The sequence below is a fragment of the Capra hircus genome, chromosome 10 (genome assembly GCF_001704415.2).
Source record: "Capra hircus breed San Clemente chromosome 10, ASM170441v1, whole genome shotgun sequence".
In the NCBI taxonomy this organism is placed as follows: Eukaryota; Metazoa; Chordata; class Mammalia; order Artiodactyla; family Bovidae; genus Capra; species Capra hircus.
Window position 1 is genome coordinate 41,649,832 of NC_030817.1, and position 22,415 is coordinate 41,672,246.

Consider the following 22,415-nt stretch of genomic DNA (forward strand, 5'->3'; position numbering starts at 1 on the left):
ATATAACATTTCTACATTGTGAATTAAAAAACAATTCATAACAATTCTACAGACCATATGCAAGTTTATTTAAATAATTTAAAACTGCACAGAGAGCTAATTTATAAGTATAAAAATAGATGGTTTAGCAACCAAACACAAGCACCACACAGAAGCAGATTACACACACACCACCAAAGTCTTTGGAAGATCAAGGCAACATTAATATCTCAAGTAATTTTATGAGAATACTTTACTTATATGATAGTCAGATGTTACTAAAACATCTCAAAATATGCAGGGCCCACCAATATTTCAGTTTCAAGTCTTCCCTTCAGTTTTCTTGTCAATATATTAATGATTCTTCTTAAATACTCTACAACAATTAGTCTAGATTGACAAATGGGCTATCGAAGCCACTATCTTGCTGGCTAGACAGAGGAGCGATTACTTTTCTCGAAGGCAGCGAACACACAGCAGGTGGTACTGTACTGCTCAGTTTTTTGAATTCTGACTTTAACATATCAGTTTTATGATGAGGTGAGTGTCCAAGAGTCATGCTGCTCTTCCCTGGCTGGGAATATGTGGTTTCTTCTGACAGGTCTGGAGCATGACCACTCTGACACTTCGTAGGCTGACGAATCATGTTGTTTTTCTCTGAGTCTGAAAGACAGCTGGCTGCTGAAAACTGCTTGAAATTCACAGATTCAAGGAGCGAATCCAGGGTGTCTTGCGGCCCACCATGCAAAAATGACACTTCATGACTGCTGTAGGGTGGAGTGGCAGTGTTGGAATGCCAGCCTGCAGAGTCACTCAGGTCCACTCCATCCTTTACTGGAATTTCCTTAACACCCAAACTCGGACTTTTCTCAGATGCAGCTTTTTCACTTTCCATTAGTGGATTACATTTATATACTTTTAAACCAAGTCTTTCATTAGGACTTTGACAAGTAATGTGTGTGGATTCAGACTCAGAAAGATCAGGGGTATATCGAGATGAAGGTTTACTTCCAAAGGTTCCAAGGAAGGGGTGTGTGTTTGAGTGCTGGAGTGATTCAGAGCCGGGATCACCAAGGAGGTCTTTCTTCTTGTGCAAACCAAAGCTTCTTTCATCTTCACAAGGCACAAACTCAGGAGAAACACTCCTTGGCAAAATGTCTACATGTTTATGACTGTTATCCCTGAACTGAAAGTCCAGACGGGACTCTCTGGAACACTCGGGCTTTCCGTCCCCATGCTCTGCATCCTCTAATCGCCTTTGTAGGTTACAGGCAGCCCTCCTCTTAGGAACTTGGTCGCACATACTTCTGGGGATCGTTTTTAGATTGTTTGATTTGCTTTCTGTGTGACATAGTATATCCTGATTCACATCATTTCTTTTTGATTTTTCAACTCCAGTCAGCCTCTCTGAAGTCAGAGGCAATACTCCTATGTACAAGGGAACACAAAACCAGAGGAAAACAGAATTAGCAGAAAATTCACACTGAAAGAGAAGGGGGAAAAAACATGTTTTTATATATTTCCAAGCAATGCATATATATTTTAATCATTCTCAAAGAAAAGACATCAATACTGGACATTTTAAAATCTTATATATATATGTGTGTGTGTGTGTATATATATATATATGATAAAGCTGAGTAATTCTGCTATTGGAATCTATTATTATTATCCAGCTGATCTATTATTTTATGCAATAGGTGATACAGCATTTCAACAGTCAACTGCAACATTTCCAACTTGCTCTGATGTCAAGTATGGAGTTTCTGATGAAAAAAATCTGCTGGAAGGACCCGCCCACCCCAGTTCAAGACACACACACAACACATTCTTTCAAAGCTAAAATAGTTTCTGATTTAATTAGCTAAGACACTAAATCTGATCAGAGGCAGAACTCCACAATGCATAGAATCAGAGGCATCATATGTCAGAGTTGGGTACTTTGGCCCCTAAAATCCATATAAAGGGTTTGCAACTGCTGGGAACATTAGACGGAATCCAGAAAACTTCTTGTGTTATATGCCATTGCCCTGTTATAGCCAAGGTTCACATCACCATTCCAAAATTTACACAAATAATCTTTGTGCTTCTATTTGAAGAATGTTTACCAACATTCAACTCAGGAATTCCCAAACAATCTTTGCTTCTCGCTTTCCAGAAGTTCAACTGAGCTTTGAGAAAGCTTCTCATTTGTAGCTTCTTGGGAAGCAGTATCTTTTATCATTTCACTTTGGTCAGTTTAATACTAACTCTCATTTACCTAACACTGTTTTTAACTCTATAATTTATCTAATACCAATCTACATTGCTTGGTGTATCACTCTCTAGCCCTGTAATTTGAATTGCTGATGATGGTCTTATCTGAAATAACATATGTCTAGAATTTTTAAAACTGTTTGAAAATTATGCTCTTTTATTACTGAGTTTAAGCAATTCATGTTTAGTGTGACTGCTGCTTCAATCTACTATTATTTTCCATTTACCTATGCTTTCCAGATGTATTTTTCCTTTAAAGATTATTAGATTGAAAACGTTTTCTTCCAAGTTTTACCCTTACTACTCTGAAAGTTATATATTCTAATTCTCTATTAGTTAGCCTTAACTCTTTTTCTTTTAAATTTATTTTTGGCTATGCTGGGTCTTTGGTGCTGTGTACAAGCTTTCTGTAGCTGCAGTGAGTGGGGGCTACACTCTAGTTGGGGTGTGAGGACTTCTCACTGAAGTAGCTTCTCTTATCGCAGAGCACAGGCTTAGGACACACAAGCTTCAGCAGTTGTGACACACAGACTCTATAGAGTGCATGGGCTTCATAGTTGTGGCACATGGGCTCAGGGGTTGCAGCTCACAGGCTCTAGAGTACGTGCTCAGCAGTTGTGGTGCATAGGCTTAGTTTCCCCATGTGTTAGCCTTAAATTTTTATACGTATACTTAAACTTGTATCTTTCCAGCAAGCTCCAGAGTTATAAGTATCTGTATCTTCTTCTTGAAAATAATATAAATTTTAGCATACTGTTAGCTTCCTCTACAATATCCTCTTACATATTTCTGAGGATACTGTGTTTTTCTAACATTCTCACATCCTGTTGTTTGTTCTATTAATTCTATTTCTGTAGGTGTAGTCCTCTTGCCTGGAAAATCCCATGGACGGAGGAGCCTGGTAGGCTGCAGTCCATGGGGTCGCGAAGAGTCAGACACGACTGAGCGACTTCACTTTCACTTTTCACTTTCATGTGTTGGAGAAGGAAATGGCAACCCACTCCAGTGTTCTTGCCTGGAGAGTCCCAGGAACGGGGGAGCCTGATGGGCTGCCATCTATGGAGTCACACAGAGTCGGACACAACTAAAGCGACTCTGTTTTGAGGATTGCTTTTTTTTGCTATGTCTTGTTTTAAGTTTGGTTTCTTTTTTCATGGTGCTGCTTTCTATAAATATATAGTAATTTTCATTTGAATGCATATCTTTTAGACGTCTTGAGCACAGTATCTGCCGGTTGTTTAAAGGAGTTGGAAGTGGAGTGGAAAGGAATGAGCAGCAGAGTAGAAAGACCTAATTGCTGATACTCTGGGCACATGAGCTCTCAGTTTCTCCTTGGTGTGTGCAGCCACTGAGAGTACTGCCCTGCTCCCAGACTCTGTTTCTGCTGCTCTCACCCAGCTTAATACTGGGGTTCAGAAAGGGGAGTAAGCAGAAATAAAGAGGGTGCCCCCACCTGGTTTTGGTTGCTCTGGAATACCAATTACCCCATTGGTATCCCCTAGGCTTACTACTTTTGGAATATACTACTACCATCCTGTGTGGAACAGTTTCCATTTTGCTCCCACTTGTAACTGTCGCCTTCTGGGAGCTCTGAACTGAGGTTTCCATCTTAATCTTAAAACGCCTGTCTTCTTTTAGGGATTTCTCACAGCCTCTGATTTAGCAATTATAACTTTTAAAAGCTCAGTTATAATTTCTTCTTTCTCTCTTTCTATATTGTCACTTAAAATGTTTTCTATCCTTTCTAGGAATAGAAGCAGCAAAATGAAGCTGACGGGCAAGCTTAGTCTGCCTACTTGAACTGGAAACTACACTGTTTTTCCAGTTTAAGTAAATATGCATATAATTTGATAAATTAGCTCTCACTCCTTACATTCCGACTCTCCTACTAAAAGCATTAAATATCTAAAAGAAAGAGAGAAAAATCTTTCAAGTTTTCACATACCTGACTGTGTAGTTTTGCTCTGGGATCTATTAGAAATAGGTGTTTCCAGCAATTTTGCCATCATAGCAAGCTTGCTAGCAGCACTGATGATCTTCTTCTCAGCCCTGTGGGGAATTCCAGAATACAAAATTAATAGAGTTTAGAGGAAGAAAATGAGTTTCCTTAGCCCCAGGATTTCTGTTTTCCTATAGGCTCTGGCACCATTAAGAGGAGCACAGGCATTAAGCCTCTCTTAACCCTCTACTCATCATGTAGATACAGTTAATTCTGTGGCTAAGGAAAATGCTTACAAAATGACCACTCTCGGGACACACTGTTTAGACGGAACTTACCCTTCCTCCTTCCCATCATCCTGCAAAATCTGCTGGAGGCAAATCAAATAATATTTGCGCATCTTTCGGGCGGTTTCTTGACGTTCTCGCAATACCTCTGCTTTTACCATTTCTGCAGCTCTTTCCTTACTCTCCTGAATATATCGAAGCATATCACCTGAGGGCGGGGGGAATCCCCACAAAATGCATGTTTATTAGCAGTTTTTTCAAAATAAGAGAGGCAGATTTCAGACCAATTTTCTGGGAGATGAAGTGACTGGAGATATAGCTTAAATGTTATAGCTTTCCACCATGATTAAAATGGAATATTTCGGTCACCATTTTGGTAGACTAAAAGGAGAAGTAATCTAAAAGCCCACTTAGAAAGATGACAGAACACAAATATGGTCAGAGAAACATAGGATATCCCCTATGGAAACTGTCATATTTTTAAACACTGAGACAAGAAATTATCATTAATATGAGGCACAGAAATTTATGCATTTTCAATTACATGTCAAGTTAAGACATGAGAAAAAAGAAATATACTGAAAGGGTGAGGCAGCAAGGAAGAGAGTAGACACAGAGAGAAAGGAGGCAATATAAGCTGGAGAGATTCACAGCCTTCTGTTTACTTGTGCTCTGAAAACCCATGTTTCATTATTTCCTCAATTCTTTCCATAGCACTTATGAATATCCAACTAAATATAATACTATAATCCATGAGAGGTATACAAAATGCTATTGCAGGGAGAGATTTGAGACTCACGATGTCTCCTGAAATTTACACTTAAAAATAGTTCACAGCTTTCAAGTCTTCCTTTTATCTTTAACTCAATGTGCTTTGATTGGGACTACCACACCAAAGAATTGATGCTTTTAAACTGTGGTATTAGAGAAGACTCTTGAGAGTCCCTTGGACAGCAAGGAGATCCAACCAGCCATCCTAAAGGAAATCAGTCCTGAATATCATTGGAAGGACTGATGCTGAAGCTCCAATACTTTGGCCACCTGATGCAAAGAACTGACTCATTAGAAAAGACCCTGATGCTGGGAAAGACTGAAGGCAGGAAGAGAAGGGGATGACAGAGGATGAGATGGTTGGATGGCATCATCAATTCGATGGACATGAGTTTGAGTAAATTCCAGGAGTTGGTGATGGACAGGGAAGCCTGGCGTGCTGCTGTCCATGGAGTTGCAAAGAGTCAGACATGACTGAGCGACTGAACTGAACTCAACTGAACCACTAAAGATTAACATTTTGTCCTAAATTCAGGGCTATATCTTACTGGTTGAATATCACCATCCCCATTATATTAAGGAGTTTAATTCATAAAGGAATCTCATTCATTATCAGTAAGCTCTTCCTGGAAATTACACATTCTATGCAAAAATGCTAAGTGGAAGACTATTTTTCATTATTTCAAGTGGGAAAAATTTTAATGGAGTACATGTCAATACAAAATATCCAACCAATTTCTAAAATGTAATACACATAAATACACAATAAGTTCTCACATTAGGATGAAAAAGAATGCTTAAATTTTCACTTTTCAATTAATATCATTATTAACAAAAAAGTTAATTTCTTTCTAGTAACATGGACTCTGTTAGATCAGCAACAACAAAGAAGCATATTCTCTATACTAAGTGGCATTTTCAAAGCATCTATAGCATGATTCTGACGATCTACCAATTATATTTGAAACTTGAGACCTCTCCCACTCATTTTGTTTAAAACAAATGCAAGCTTTAGGAGGCATATATACATATCTCATACATAAACACTGGTATTGTTCTGAGACATATACACTATGTGATATTACAGGTAAAGACTGGGAGGTTTTCTACTAGGAAAACCAACCACGCAAATGTTCTGCAGGTTATATTACATCACCTAGTACCACAAAGGTCTTGATAAACAAATTTACATTAATGACATAATCCATTATGAAAATAATGAGAAACCACAGAATAACTCCTAATAACATTAATTTTCTATGGTCTTTAAAAGCTTATGGAAGAAAATAATTACTCATTTAAAACTCATATGGCATTTTTGGGGGGACTAGTGATTTAAGTTGTAGGATTATGAAATTTTTAGTTTAATATTAGTGTCCAAGAAGAAAAATGCTGAAAGCAGTTCAAGATGGTGATATAGGAAATCCTGAATTCACCTCCTCCCATGGACATAGCACATCTATAGCCACATATGGAACAACTGTCTCTGAAAATGACCTGAGAACTAGCAGAAGAGTCACCCACAGCAAAGCAAACATATCAAGGTGAGTAGCAGATGTCTCGTCAAAACCTTCACCTTGGACATGGCATCTCACAATCAGGAATAGTAGCACAAAAACAAAGCTTCTCCCTGAGGTGCAAGGGGCTTGAACCCACATCAGATGCCCCAACTCTTGGGACCTACACCAGAGATGAGCCTCCAAAACATAGGTTTACATCCAAGAGACACAAAGAGCTGTAGGACACTGAGATTCCATTCTTACAGGACCCATGCAGAGACTCACTCAAGCTGGGAACCCAGTGCAAAAACAACAGCATGACACATGCCTAGACCTTATGTGAAGGAGATGCACTTGATGATCTTAAAGCATCTGTCGGAAGTGCAGAATCTGTTAGAACTCTCCTAGGATCAGAGGTGCTAGCAGGAGCCATTTTCACACTCAACTTCTACCTTCCAAGCGCTGGCCCTTACAGGCACCATTTTTGCACTCTTCCTCTGCCTTACAACAGCCATTTGTCCCACCTCTGCATTCCCTGGTTGTCCTGACACACAAAACTCAGCAGGTGTGCACAGTCCACATAGGGGACATCCCTTGAACACCCAGTCTTGGTGACTAGAAGGCTTGTGTTTCTGGGCCCCACAGGAATGAAACAGCTGGAGAGACCATTCTTGGCAATCTACAACCCCCAGGACACAGCACCCTAAACACACCCTACCCTTTCTGTGACCACCCCTTCAAGATTGGGAGAGGTAGCTCTCCTGTTTCACATAATACATAGAATTAAACACATAGAGAGTTAAGCAAAATGAAGAAACAGAAATATGTTCCAAACAAAAGAACCAGACAAACTCAAAAAAAAAAAAAAAAAAAAAAAACTTTAATGAAATGGAGGTCAGGAACTTACCTGATAAAGAGTTCAAACTAATGGTCATAAAGGTGCTCATCAATAAGAATGGATGAACACAGAGGGAACTTAACCATAAAATAAGCAGGAAGTGCAAGAAATGTTAAAGAGACTCACTTCAGATGTAAGGATATATAAAGGCTAAAGCGAAGGGATGGATCAACGTTTCGTGCAAATAGAAAGCAAAAGAAAGCTGTAGTAGCTTAGTAGCTACACTTATATCAAATAAAATAGACGTTAAAACAAAGACTGTAATAAAAGACAAAGATGGACATTAGAAAATGATAAAGGGATCAACCCAACAAGAAGATATAAATAACATTCGTTAAAATTTATTCACCCAACATAGGAGCAGCAAGACATATAAAACAGTATGATCAGACCTACCAGGAGAAATCAACAGTGATACAATAATAATAGGGGGATCTAATAACCCCATTTACTTCAATGGGTAGCTCATCTAGACAGAAAATATATAGAGACACATTGGAAGGAAGGAACACTGGAAGAAACAAGGAAGAAAATAAAATGAGAACAAAAATAAATTAGAGACATAAAAAAATGGAAAAATTCCATGACAAAAAATGGGCAGAAGACCTAAATAAACATTTCTCCAAAGAAGACATACAGATGGCCAACAGGCATATGCAGAGATGTTCAACATCTCTAATTATTAGAGAAGTATAAATCAAAACTGCAGTGAGGGATCACCTCACACCAGTGAGAAAGGCCATCATTAAAAAGCTTACAAGTAACAAAAGCTGGAGATGGTGTGGAAAAAGGAAACCCTCCTACATTGTGGGTGAGAATGTAAATTGGTACAGCCACTATGGAAAACATAATGGAAGTTCCTCAAAAAGCTAAAATGAGAGTCACCATACAATCTAGCAGTACCACTTCTGGGTATACATCTAGTGAAAACTCTAATTCAAAAAGATAGGTGCATCCCCAGTGTTCACAGCAGCATTATTTACAACAGCCAAGAAACAGAAGCAAACTGCATGTCCATCGATGGATGAATGGAAAAAGAAGATGTGGTATACACATATACATACACAATGGAATACTACTCAGCTGTAGAAAACAATGAAACAGTGCCATTTGCAGCAACATGGATGAACCTAGAGACCATCATTCGAAGTGAAGAAAGAGAAAGACAAATACCATATGCTATCACTTATATGTGGAACCTAAGATATGATACAAATGAACTTATTTGCAAATCAGAAAAGGGAATTCCCTGGCAGTCCAGTGGTTGGGACTCCACACTTCCTCTGTAGGGGGCATAGATTGGATCCCTGGTCACTGAACTAAGATCCACATGGTACTACCAAAAAAACTACCCAGAAACAGATTCACAGACATAGATAACAAATTTATGGCTACCAAAGGGGAAAGGAGGTGGGGGTAGGGATAAATTAGGAGTTTGTAATTAGCAGATACAGACTAATATATAAAAAAGAGATAAATAACAAAGTCCTACTGTATATCAGAAGGAACTATATTCAATATCCTATAATAAACCATAATGGAAAATAACATACATATTTTGTATAATATATATTATATATATAGATGAGTCCTTTTCCTATACACCAAAGCTAACACAATGTTGTAAATCAACTATACTTCAATAAAAAAATTTTTAATGAAAGAAGAGAGAGGAAAAAAACAAGATTTACTTAAAAGAAAAACAACAACAACAAAAATGAGAAAAAATCAATAAAACTAATATCCGGGTCTCTGAAAAAAGAAAACTGACAAACCTTTATCTAGACTCAGTAAGAAAACCAGATGGCTTCACTAGTAAATTCTACCAACCATTCAAAGAAGATATAATATTTACCCTTCTCAAATTCTTGTTAAAAAAAAAAAAAAAAAAAAAACCGAGAAGGGGATATTCCCAAACACATTTTATGAAGCCAGCATTACCCTGGTGCCAAACTAAACAAGACCACCACCAAAAGAAAAAAAAAAAAGTTAGAGGCCAATATCACTGCTGAACACAGACATATACATTAAAAGGAGCATACACCATAATCAAGTGGGATTTATCCCAGGTATGCAAGGACTGTTCAACATTCACAAGTCAATCAGTGCAATCTACCACACATTAACAAAATGAAGGATAAAAACCGTGTGGTTTTGGCATAAAAACAAAGAGATCAATGGAACAAAATATAGAGCCCAGAAATAAACCCACCCACATGTGGTTGATTAATTTACAACAAAGGAGGCAAGAATATATGATGGGGAAAGGATAATCTCTTCAAAAAATGGTAACGGGAAAACTGGACAGCCACATGCAAAAGAATCAGAGTGTGCCACTTTCTTATAACATATACAAAATCAACTCAAAATGGATTAGGGGCTTGACTGTAAGAACAGAAAACCGTAAAACTCCTAGAAGAAAATATTGGCAGTAAACTCATTGACACTGGTCTCAGTGATTTTTTTTTTAGACCCAACTCCAAAGGCAGTGGCAACATAAGCAAAAATAAATGAGACTACATCAAACTACAATGCTTTTGCACAGCAAAGGAAACCATCAAAAAGATTAAAAGGCAACCTATTAAATAAATGAGAGAAGATATTTGCAAATTATATACCTAATAAGGAATTAACTTCCAAAATATATATAAAGAACTCACACAACTCAGTATCAACAAGAAAAAAACAACCTGATTTAAAAATGGGCAGAGGAATAGATCAGTTTCCAAAGAAAACATGGAAATGACCCAATAAGTACATGCTTAACATCACTAATCATCATGGAAATGCAAGTCAAAATCACAATGAGATATCACCTCACAGCTGTTAGAATGGCTATTATCAAAAGACCAAGATGTGTTAGTGAGCATGTGGAGGAAAAGAGAAACCCTATAAATTCATGATGGGAATGTAGATTGGTATAGCCACTATGGAGGTTCCTCAAACATACTCAAACAGTAAGTATGGAGGTTCCTCAAAAAATGAAAAATAGTACTGCTATATAACCCAGCAATCTCACTTCTGGATATCTATCAAAAGAAAGTGAAAACACTAATTCAGAAAGATCCATGTGTGCCAATGTTCACTGCAGCATTATGCACAACAGCCAAGCTATCCATCCTAGCTAGCCAACCTAAGCATCCATCAGTGGACGAACAGATAAAGAAGATGTGGTATACACATACAATGATACTCCTCAGCCATAAAAACCAACAAAGTCTTGCCATTTGTGACAACCTGGGTGGATCCTGAGGGCATTATGCTAAGTGAACTGCAGAGAAAGATAAATACTGTATGATTTCATTTATATGTGGAATCTTAAAAAACAAAGCAAATGAATGGAGAAAAGACTAGTGGTTGCCAGAGGGGAGAGGGTTGAACAGTGGGCAAAATGGGGAAGGGGGTCGGTAAGTACAACGTCGTGAGGGTGAGGAAGTACAGCGCAGGCGACTGTGGTGAAGAATGCCTTACAGCAGTCTCCCTCTTATCCCTGGGGAGTACATCCCAAGACCCCTAATGGATGCTTGAAACCACGTACTGAACCCTATATATACTACATTTTTTCTGCTACATACATCGCCTTCTTAACATTTAATTTATAAATTAGGCACAGTGAGAGATTAACAGCAGTAATTAGTAAGACAGCAATTTTAACAATTTAATAAAATTATGTAAACGTGATCTCTATCTTATTGTGCATATTTAATGTCTTTTTCATTTTAACTAAGCCCTTATCATCCACTGTATCTGTATCTTTTTCAGTTTGAGGTGTGACAGCAAGACTTATCATGAATTGTTTTCTTTCTTCACCATTTCATGGGTAGAAGATCTGTCCTTACTGTAGATCTCAGCAACCTCACCATATGATTTTTTCTTTCCTTATTAAGTCGAGAACTTTTACCTTTTTACTTAAAGGAAGCACTTTCCAGCTTTTCTTTGGCATATATGAATTGCTAACATCCCTATTCTTGCACTTTGCAGCCTTTATTAGTTAAAGAAGGGTTATGAACACAACCACTATGATATAGTGATAGTGGGTCCAATAACCGAGGTGGGCACTAAGTGACCAACAGGCAGAATATGCTGGACAGCGGGGTGATTCACTTCCAAAGGCAGACACAGCGTGACGGCTGGGATTTCATCATGCTACTCAAACTGGCCTGCAATTTAAAACTTACTATTTATGCAGTTTTCCACTTCATGGTTTTGGACTACAGTAGACCACAGATAACTGAAACCATGAAAGTAAAAATCACAGATAAGAGGGGACTATTGTATATTTTGTAACTTTGTACGGTGATGGGGAAACTAGACTTGTTGTGGTTATCACTTCACAGCATAAACACACACCAAATCAATTATGTTACAGGCCTGAAACTAGTATAGTGATATATGTCAATTATACTTTAAAATATATATACACATACATTTTAGTACCAAAAAAAAAACCCCAGGATAATTAACAATATAAAAATACCTCTATCCTTGTGCCATTTCCAAAATTTTGGTGGCAAACCCCAAATTTACTTGGGTAAAATCACCACCTATTATGGCATAATTTAGAAAAGCTATCAATGATCTCTTCTAAAAACAGGTAATATCTCAGATTAACATAGTTCAGAAAACATCCCCAAATTACTACTATTAGGTTACAAAAAAGATCCAAACTACCTTAAAACCTTAGGGATCTCTTTAGAGACTTACGCTTAATCTTTTTTACAGCTTTAATGTATTGCCCACGAAGTTCTTCCAAGGCCACCTCATTACATGGCAGGCAGGCATTTTCAATAGCTCCTTCTGACAGTGACCTAAAAAAATACAGAGGTTAAGTGAAAAATGTAATTTGAAAAATATGTATATATAATTTTTAAATATATATATACATAAATATATATTCTAATAAAACAAGCTAAGGTGTGCTAAAAAATTCACATTTGAGGATCTCTAAGTATTTAGGAGAAAAAAGCAAACAAGTGTTATGGTTACTTATATCACAATAAACCCACATCATGAAAACCTATGCAGTTACTGAAGAGCACATTATAAAATATATCTAATGACATGGGGGAAGAGTTTATCTTACAATACTAATAAAAGGCCACAAAGTAGCTTATATAATAATCTCAATTTTTAAAACATGTGCACATGTTGTGTTTGTGTGAAAGTGAAAGTCACTCAGTCATGTCTCTTTATGACCCCTTGGATATACAGTCCATGGAATTCTCCAGGCCAGCATACTGGAGTAGGTAGCCATTCCCTTCTCCCAGAGATCTCCCCAACCAGGGATCAAGGCCAGGTCTCCCATATTGCAGGCAGATTCTTTATCAGCTGAGCCACCAGAGAAGCCCAAGAATACTGGAGTGGGTAACCTCTCCCCCTCCTCCAGCAGATCTTCCTAACCCAAAGACTTTAAATATAAGAGTATCTTCTGGGAATAGGATTCTAAAAGATCTTTTTTTTTTTTTTCATAATTTTTGCTATGCAACAATAACAGTAATTGATATTCTTGGTATGATAATATTGATAGGACTGTTATCTTTTTTAAAAAGTAAAGATACTCAGAAATAAACAGTTTCTTTGAAATAGGAAAAGTCTACCTTGGTGGTAGTGTTTTACAAAGTGTTCTCAGTTCTTCTAATTTATTCTTCATGTCATTGTTTTCTTCTATTAATTCTTCAACGACTTTAGTATTCTCTTCTAAAAAAGAAAGTTTATAGTATATTGGTCAATCTCTTTTTCTCTGTCCTTCCCTTAAATTACCAGTACAAATGTTCATAGAAGAGACTGCCAAATTTCCAGTTGTTCCCTGTGTCATTTGTTCCCTGACAAACCCAAATGTGACCACTTACTGTTCTATATTCTTAGCACTTTAAATCTGTATTCCATTTTCAACTTATTTGGGGTTACAGACTGTCTTGGAATAAATCTCCAATTGCCTTACATGCATGTGGTTTGCTTTCCAGTTAGATGGAAGGCTTTATTTAGCAATACAGGTTTCCTAATTCCATGTCCCTCATGGATCCTGGTATGCAGGCTATGCTCATATAAATTGATCATTCAACAAGCACCTCAATACAAAATTAAGAGAAAAAAGTTAAGCTCAAGTAGGTGCCATTTTCAAAAATAACATAAGATCTTCAACTCTTTGAACTTTTAAAAACAAGATGAGGAGACTGATGGAGTCCATGTGGCCCAGAGGGCAAAGCATAAATTTCAGAGTCAGAGACACAAGTTTAAGGCCTTCTTACCCACTGGATGAGCTTAGGCTAATTACTGGATCTTTCTGAAACTGAGTTTTTTCATGTGTAAAATGGGGATAGTGTTACTGACCTTGAAGACTATAATAGAAATAAAACAGTAAATGCACAGCGCCTTATACAAGGTCTGGCAATAACAATGTTTAATAAACATGGACATGGCACCCCTTGTTTCTTACTATACCAGCCTTTCAACACACCCTACAAGTTGGGGAGTGAATCATTCTGTTCTCCCCGTGATGGATACAGCTTGTATATTTCTAAACCACTCACTCTTACTCCATCACTTTTCAATAAATGCTACCATGACAGTGGAAAATGGAATTTAAGAAACAATAAAGCAACCAAAAATAGCAAAGATGTTATCAACTAGCAGGTTTACATTAAGACAAACACTGAAATTATCAAATGGCTTAAATTCTGACCCTGACCTCTTTTATTAGCTTGCTGTTTTGAGCCAACTACCAACTTTCTTGGATTATTTCTAAGTCCACAAATTACAGAAGTTATCAGCCTCAAAAAGCACTATGTAAAATAATTACTGTATAATCACAATGTATAGGGCTAAATATTATCTGTAAATAACCACAAACTACTACCCTTATCACTTTATTATATAAAACAAATTTCTTGATTTTCATCAAATTTTACAACAGCCTCCTCCACAGGAGGAGAAATTTACCTCCACAGTTGGACAAATTTACTCGCTCTCCAGCCTCTGTTAAAGACCTAAGCAATCACCACAGGAACTACAGTTGTTAAAAATTTTTATCTCAAAATTGCTGAAACACTTTCTCAGCCTTAAAGCAATTATGATCTATCTTTAACAGACTTAGGAAGCAGTAATGGGAGTAGGTGGCTTCTCTTGGGCAAAAATATTTACCTAGTGTGCTATGATGCCAGGTACTGTGCTAAGGCTGGGGACAGGATTTAATCCTTGTCACCATCACACTCCAAAGGAGAATACAGACATTAAATAATCGCAAGGATGACAAATGTTACAAAAACTCATAGGAGCAGTGGGAAATGTCTAACAGAAGAAACTAGTCAAGTCTGAGGTGCTTAGGAAAGCCTCTATAGGGAAATCATGTCCCAGGGGATTGACGAGTAGGAGTTAGCCAGGCATTGTGACCGGGATGGGGAGACAGATGTTGTTCATAAAGGAGGAGGTGCACAAAGGCCCAGAGTCAGGGAAATCCCTGCCACAGCTCTGTGAGAGAATAAGAGGGCTTGGCAGGAGATGAGCCTGAAAGGCTGGCAGAAGTGGGATCAGGAAGGGCTTCTTAAATTATGTCAAATTGTGTTTTACACCGAGGGCCAGCCAAGCCACTGAGGCACTTTAAACAACAGAGTGTCACAGTCATATTTACTTTTCTAAAAGGCCGCTCGAGCTTCCTGATGGAGAATGGATTGGAGGGGCAAGACTGGAAGCAGAAAGAGATGACTGTTGTCCAAGCAAGTCGACATTCACAGAGGTGAATGGAGGAAAAAAGTGAACCTACCTGCCTGGGTCTGGATGAAACACTGTTTGGGACCCTTGCATTCAGTCCATCCTTCATTCAAGCATTTATTACTGTCTTGTATATAATGGGTACCAGACTATAAGGATAAATGAGATAATATCTCAACAAATCTATAGGTTAAAAAGATGTTGGGCAAGTAATCAAAAAGTGAGATACAGAATGTTAACAGAGGAGACAAATATCCTGAGGCCACACAGAAGCAGCCTATCTAGCCCACACTGGTAAAAATCAAGGCTCTGCAGACAAGATATCTACTCAACTGAATTCTAAAGACTGGGCAAGAGTAGGGCCAAAACAAGAATGAGAGGGGAAAGCCTAGGACAGAATGATAATATTGTAAAAGAAAATTCCTGACCAGCTCGGGCATCTGAAATATTTCACAGGTAAGGAATATAGAGCACAGGGTGTAAGTCAACACCCTGTGAAAGGAAAGACGGAGCAGCCTTGTGAGCCCAATAGCTCCCTTCTTCAAGAGGGCAATAGGAAAAGGCAGAAGACAGGCCTTTTAGGCAACTTCCCGACAGCACTGTGAAGAACGGAAGAGAGGAGGCCACATCAGACCCAGACGCCTTGGTTCGTGTCTCTTCCCTCTGCCTGGGATGCCATTCTCTTTGGCAAACGCATTCATCTTTCAAGGCTCAGTCAAGCCTTCCTTAACTTTAATAGGAGGAAGAATCAACTAACATCCTTTCTTCCTAGTTTACATGAACGTACTGCCAGCTACCCAGAGGTGCAATTATTCATTAATGTTTCCAGTTCTCCTCCTTTAACGATAAGCTTTCTGAAGCAGGAGAACAGAGTCCTGTACATCTCCATCAGAAGTGGGATTTTGTCTGATGTCTTCACTGCCATACCCTCAGTGCCTAGAACACTGCTTGACACACATTAAGCACTCAAAAGCTATTCAATCAAAAAAAGGACAGTAAGTTCAGTAATAATTATTTGCCTAATAAAAACAAGATCCAAATTAGTTTATAGTAATTCCCAAAGATAATCAGTGCTTCCATTAACTAAAATGTCACATTTGAACATTCCAACCAGGATCAAGGAGATTTACACTTGTAGCAGTGTTACTTCAAATGCTAACCTCCGATTTTTTCCACTACAGCTTTGTGCTTCCTTTCTAAATGCTGAAGATGCCTACAGCATTTCTCCAGTTTTCTTTTCAGATCTTGACATTCCTGCTTTGCATTTTGAAGTTCTTGGAAGCAGTCTCCACAGCATGAATCTTTAATTTCAAGGATCTTTTTCTTATCTGCAAAAATTAAATGATAGCACATTTTTATATCAATTTAGACTATGAGAAGGAAGGAAACCAGATGACATGACTAAAGGCTATAGTGTAACTGAAAAAAGTATGATGCTTAAGAAAAAGAGACTTGAATTTAAATCCTGTTTTCACTATTTACCAGCTGCTGCATTACTTAACCTCTGAGACTCAGTTTCCTAATATGGAAAATTGAATAATATAATCTATTTTAAAAACTGCTCTGAAACACAATGCTCAGATCTTAGTATCGAATACAATTGTCCACTAAAAGGAACCAGGGTTCTTCAAGAAATGCTGACTCCAGTACCGAGACAGGGCACATTCAAGATGAGACTAGAATATTTTGCTAGGAGAAGGACATTTTTATGGTCTTGAAAGTATCTCCCCACAGATTCCTTATTAGTTGTGAGGGAGGAAAAAACACAGTAATTATACAGTGAAGAAACTGGACAATGAGAAATATGAACATCACACATCTCCAGGTGTGGTATCACACCACCTGTGCAGTGGTCCATCTAAGAAAACGCAATCGAGGACAAATCATGAAGAAACACCAGACAAACTCAAAATGAGGAAAGTTCTATTAAAAGCCAGGGGTTGACAGGTGTTTGGGAGAGTGAAGAATATAGCTCTCAAAAATATCAATGTCATAAAAGGCAAAGAGAGGCCATAGAAATACCCTAAATTAGAAGAGATTAATGAGACATGACATCTAAATATAATACGTGACCCCGGACAGACTGCAGTACCGTAAGGGGAAAAAATGCTATAAAGACTTCATTAGATCAATTGACAAAATGAGAATACAAAGAGCAGATTGATAAAACTATATAACACATATTTTCATCTAATGTTAAATTTACTATACTGAAGTATATAAGAAAAATCCCTATTTTGGGAAAATACACACTGAAGTATTTGGGGGTAAAAGGGCATAAAGTATATAGCGACAGTGAAAGTGAAGTCGCTCAGTTGTATCCGACTTTTTGCAACCCATGGATTGTAGCCTAACAGGCTCCTCCATCCATGGGATTTTCCAAGCAAGAATACTGGAGTGGGTTGCCATTTCCTTCTCTAGGAGATCTTCCCAACACAGGGATTGAACCTGGGTCTCCCACATTGTAGGCAGATGCTTTACCATCTGAGCCAACAGGGAAGTCCTAAAATGTATATGACCTATCCTCAAATGGTTCGGAAAGAAATGAAATGCTCACAGACATGTACACATGGAGGAACACAAATGGGGTAATATGTTATCACTAAGTATATCTAGGTTAAGGGTATATAAGCGATCATTGCAACTATTTTTATTTTTGCAACTTTTCTGTAAGATTTGACATTATCTCCAAATTAAAAAAAAAAAGATATAAAACTGTCAGGAGGTATAAACATTGTACAAATATTGTCTGGCACAGAAACTGGTATAGAGCAAGTATACAATAAGGAATAGCTATGGCTACTAGTAACATACAAAGTTTATAAAATATAAGTAATATACAAAAATGATAGAGATTGTTACTATTAATATAACTGATATAATAAAGTAGGAATACAGACTGGCACAGGCTCAGAGGCCAGTATCTAAAATGTTGATGTAAAAACACTGGTCCAGCAAAATTATTCTTAGCTCTCTTCTTACTTTTCAGTTTCTTTCCAATGGTATCATTTATGTTTACAAACATCAAAGGATTAATGAAACATCACCATACATGGCACTTACACATGTCATTGAAGGTACTGTTTTGTAAAACTGGAAACCAGGCCAAACGCCCATTGACAAGAGAATACATAACTTATACTATATTCATACAACAGAATACTATACAACAATGAAAATGAATGAACCAGAGCCATATACATTAACAAAGACAAATTTTAGAAGCTCAATATTAACTGGGGAAAAAAAAAGTTACAAAGACTAAAACAAGTATTAAACCATTTTTATAATGTTAAAAGACAAAGCAATAGCTTTTTGAGGACACTTATATTTGGTCAAAACATAAGGAAAAGTAAGGAAATTTTGTTTTTTTTACATCAGAATATTTATTACTTCAGTTGGTGGGGAAGCTACAGGGATGCAATGATGATGAAGCACAGCCATCTTCAACAGTACTGGTGATGCTCTACCTCCTAAGTCAAATAGTGGGTTCCTGGTTGTTGGGTTGATAACTTACATGTGCGTTACATGTACTTTTTGCATGTATCAATTATTTCACAATTAATATTTAGTTTTTAAAATGATAAAATATTAAGAAAATATAACCACACTACTAATAGTGGTGAGGGGCTTGATCACATAGTAAATGCTTTGGATTATTCAACCCTTTCTGATGTTAATGGGTTTGTTTTTAGGGGAAAAAAAGATTAAAGAAAGAATGTAAATCCTTCTATAGTCTGATTTGTCCTAAGTCAAAACTGATTTCTTTCATACTGACTGGACCTCCCAAAGCCAAATGATATCCAAAACTCATTTCTATGCATTTCACAAATTAGGAAGTAACTTTCAAGTTATTCTAAATATAACAACAGACATAAAATGACACTGAAAAGTAGGAAACAAAAAACAAATTAGGATAGTATTACCCTAATTGTTGAATTAGTATTTTCTTAATTGGCAAAAAGATATTCACAACCATCTAGAACCTAGAGGTAAGGGAAGAGGGTCTCTCAGGCGATGAGAGAAGTAACCATCCGCTGATGCCTCAGAAAGGGCAGATGTTCTCTAGGACTCTGGTAGTACGCCTACTGAATTTGAGAGTGTGCAAACTAAGGTTATTCACTTCGTACCTGATTTCCTCTGGCAAGCCTTAGTTCTTTTCCAGGTTACAATGGAGACAGCAGACAAGAAACAGAAAAAGTATGTAGTTTATAGGTGGAGGGAGGGAGCAGGCCACAAGGGATGGATGTCCTAAGAGGACTGGAACTTACAAGGAGTAATCCCAGTAAATGGACAGTATATGCCCAGATTCCCCAGTGAGCTTTGAATACCTCAAGGGGCTGCAGCACAGTGCAATTCTTTTCAAACTAACAACTCTAAGTCACTAAGTTAAATTATTAATTCATCAGATATTCAAGGAACACAAACTATGTGCCATTCACTATGTGCCAGGTGGTAGACAGGGAGAGATTAAAAACACTGCCTCCCGCCTGAAGAAAACCCCAAATACATCAGGAAACACTTAGTACACTTCAGAAAGATTTCTATTGAAAATAGCTGAAATAAGCTTCAGTAACCTGAATAGAAAAGTCTCAGTGATTAGGCAATTCTCTTATGTGTAACCTCTGCAAAGCCAGGGAATGAAAACATGACCGCTCTACTAAAATTTTCATTATTACCTTTATAATGAGTCACTCATGAATGGAGAGAAGACCATGAAAAGAGAAGAAGTACGAGGGCCCACAGCAACCCTGTCTTCTAATGTAAAATGAACCTAGGGAGAGGATGCACATAAAGTGGCAGTCATATCACCCATTTGTTCATTCATGAAAACTGTGCACATCTTTGATTTCCTTTCATCCTCAAAGCAACCCTCGGGAACTGGAATTAGAGATATTGCAAAGACGAGTAGGAACAGAATCCCATTACCAGCTTCTGCTTCTTGTACAGCCGCCAAAGGCAGAGCATGGTGTCCAGACGTAGGTGCAGGAAGCATTGCCTGGACTCCAGGGTCTCCTCTGCCCATGGCAGGATCCTTAGAGATCTTGGTCATATTTCTCTGAAACAGATTATCTTCATAGTTAATGCCTATTAAAACTCTCTTTAATTAAAATGCTAATATTAAAAATATAAAAAGAAAACACAGCCTTAAAAAAATCTGGCCTAAACTATCAACATTTTTCTTAGGGTTTTACGTGAATACTGTCATTACTGTCAGCTAGACTCCTATGATTATAAGTTCCAAATGAGCCTGTTATCCAACAGAGGACTGGTAGATTAGCTATGGGACAGATGGAGATATTGCTTGCACTTTTAAGATATTTTAACAGTTTATGTGATCAACCCACAAGACTGACATGAGCAATTAGAATTGTTCTTGAAAATCCAAAACATTTTCACTACAACAGGGGGCAAATTCATTAGAAATTTATAATACTAAGCTTATGCCTTCCGTGAATTGAAAGTAACAACAATAAAAATTTTTGAAACTTACATAGTATGCTATGTATCTAAATACTTTGTCATTTGTTGACAAGGAAAGACAGTTCAATTCTAAAGTTAAGGAGAGAAACTGGGGCTCACCTAAGTGAAAACCTTGTACAAGACCATTTCCTCACTAGTATTTATTGAACACTTTCTGCACTCTAGTTTCTGTTCTGGCAACACAGCTACTAACTCATTAATGGTGGGACATTTTTTTAAGGTAATATATTTTCTAATTTTGGACAACCAGTGAACCCCAAACAGACCAGATGATCTTGAGAAAGCTGTCTTGTTTAATTGCTTACAATACTTTATATATGCTTAATTGTGGAAGCCTTGATTTTGAATCACTGTCAGGAAAGCTACCCATGCAGCCCAACAGAAGCAGAGGTCAATAGGTACAAAGACTGCAAACTCTAGGCAATCAAGACGCTATAAGGTTGAGGCCAAAGGACTAATAAAAAATGATCCCACAGGCAGCTAATGTTTCCAATTTCTGCTCAGAACTGGAGAAAAGCCAAGATGGCAAAAAAAGGAGCAATCTTCTTGTCTTAGTTTTAACTTGACATTGGTGGTAAGACCATATGTTCTTAAATTTGTTTAAAAATTATGTTCCAATTGCTATTTCTCTTTTCTTTATGTCTCTTTTCTTTAGCCATTATGAACTGCTGTATTAATATACTTAGTATATAAATATAAATAACATGTTTGATAAGGCATTCATTTTATTGGAAACTGTATTTTTAATTCATTGCAACTTCACCATTTAAAATCTTGATAATCTAAATTGTTCTCACCAAGAAAAAAGTACAGTAAGTAGGTGAGGTGATGGATATGTTAATTAACTAAATGGTGGAATCCACCCAGGGATCAAACCCAAATCTCTTGCGTCTCTTACATTGGCAGGCAGATGCTTTACCACTGTGCTACCTGGGAAGACCCTTTCACAATGTATATGTATAGCAAATCACCATGATATATACTTTAAACATCTTACAATTTTATTCGTCAATTATAGTTGAATAAAGCTGAAAAAACCTTTTTTTAAATTAAATCTTGACGTTTAAGTAATTTTAATGAGGAACTGTTTTATACATATGAATAACTTTTTTCCAGTCTTAAGTTTCATGAGAAGTTCAAAAAACCACAAATTTAATTAATTATAAATCACAGTTCTTCACATTTACAGCACTTACATTGCAAATTTATAATCACTGCTTTTTAATCATTGCTTTATCTCAAGGTCCTGAGCAGAGCTGGCTCTAAGATAGCAGAAGGCTAAATACTACTCTTCTGTGACAAATTTCTGGAACAAATGCCAAATAAGGCATTTCAGAGTCACCCTTTTCCCGAGAATGGAATATGATCCCACTCAGCATAAGCTGCAAAAGTCTAAGTTTTGAGCCAAATTATGTGAATCTGTCTCCATATATGTGTAAGACACACAAAGTCACACAGAGGGTCTTATCCTGCTTGCACAGCTCTGTGTGCTCAGGCGCTCAGTCGTGTCTGACTCTTTGTGACCCCATGGACTGTGTAGCATGCCAGACGCCTCTGTCCATGGAATTTTCCAGGCAAAAATACTGGAGAGGGTT

The 22,415-nt window shown here is 37.4% G+C and overlaps 1 protein-coding gene across 4 annotated transcripts in view; it reads right to left on the bottom strand.

Annotated features, from left to right (window-relative positions):
• The window catches only part of CEP152 (centrosomal protein 152), a 102,418-nt gene continuing 80,003 nt past the window's right edge, over positions 1 to 22,415 (bottom strand). The window contains exons 22-28 of one of the 4 annotated variants that reach the window (XM_013967153.2): positions 20,266 to 20,395; positions 16,497 to 16,664; positions 13,227 to 13,326; positions 12,334 to 12,437; positions 4,513 to 4,669; positions 4,181 to 4,284; positions 1 to 1,407 (exon numbers count right to left, since the gene is read on the bottom strand). In XM_013967153.2, the coding sequence (XP_013822607.2) occupies positions 365 to 1,407; positions 4,181 to 4,284; positions 4,513 to 4,669; positions 12,334 to 12,437; positions 13,227 to 13,326; positions 16,497 to 16,664; positions 20,266 to 20,395 (1,806 nt within the window). In that variant the 3' untranslated portion in view covers positions 1 to 364. The remainder of the gene's footprint in view (positions 1,408 to 4,180; positions 4,285 to 4,512; positions 4,670 to 12,333; positions 12,438 to 13,226; positions 13,327 to 16,496; positions 16,665 to 20,265; positions 20,396 to 22,415) is intronic. The other 3 variants (XM_018054174.1, XM_018054173.1, XM_018054175.1) reach the window with 3 other exon arrangements.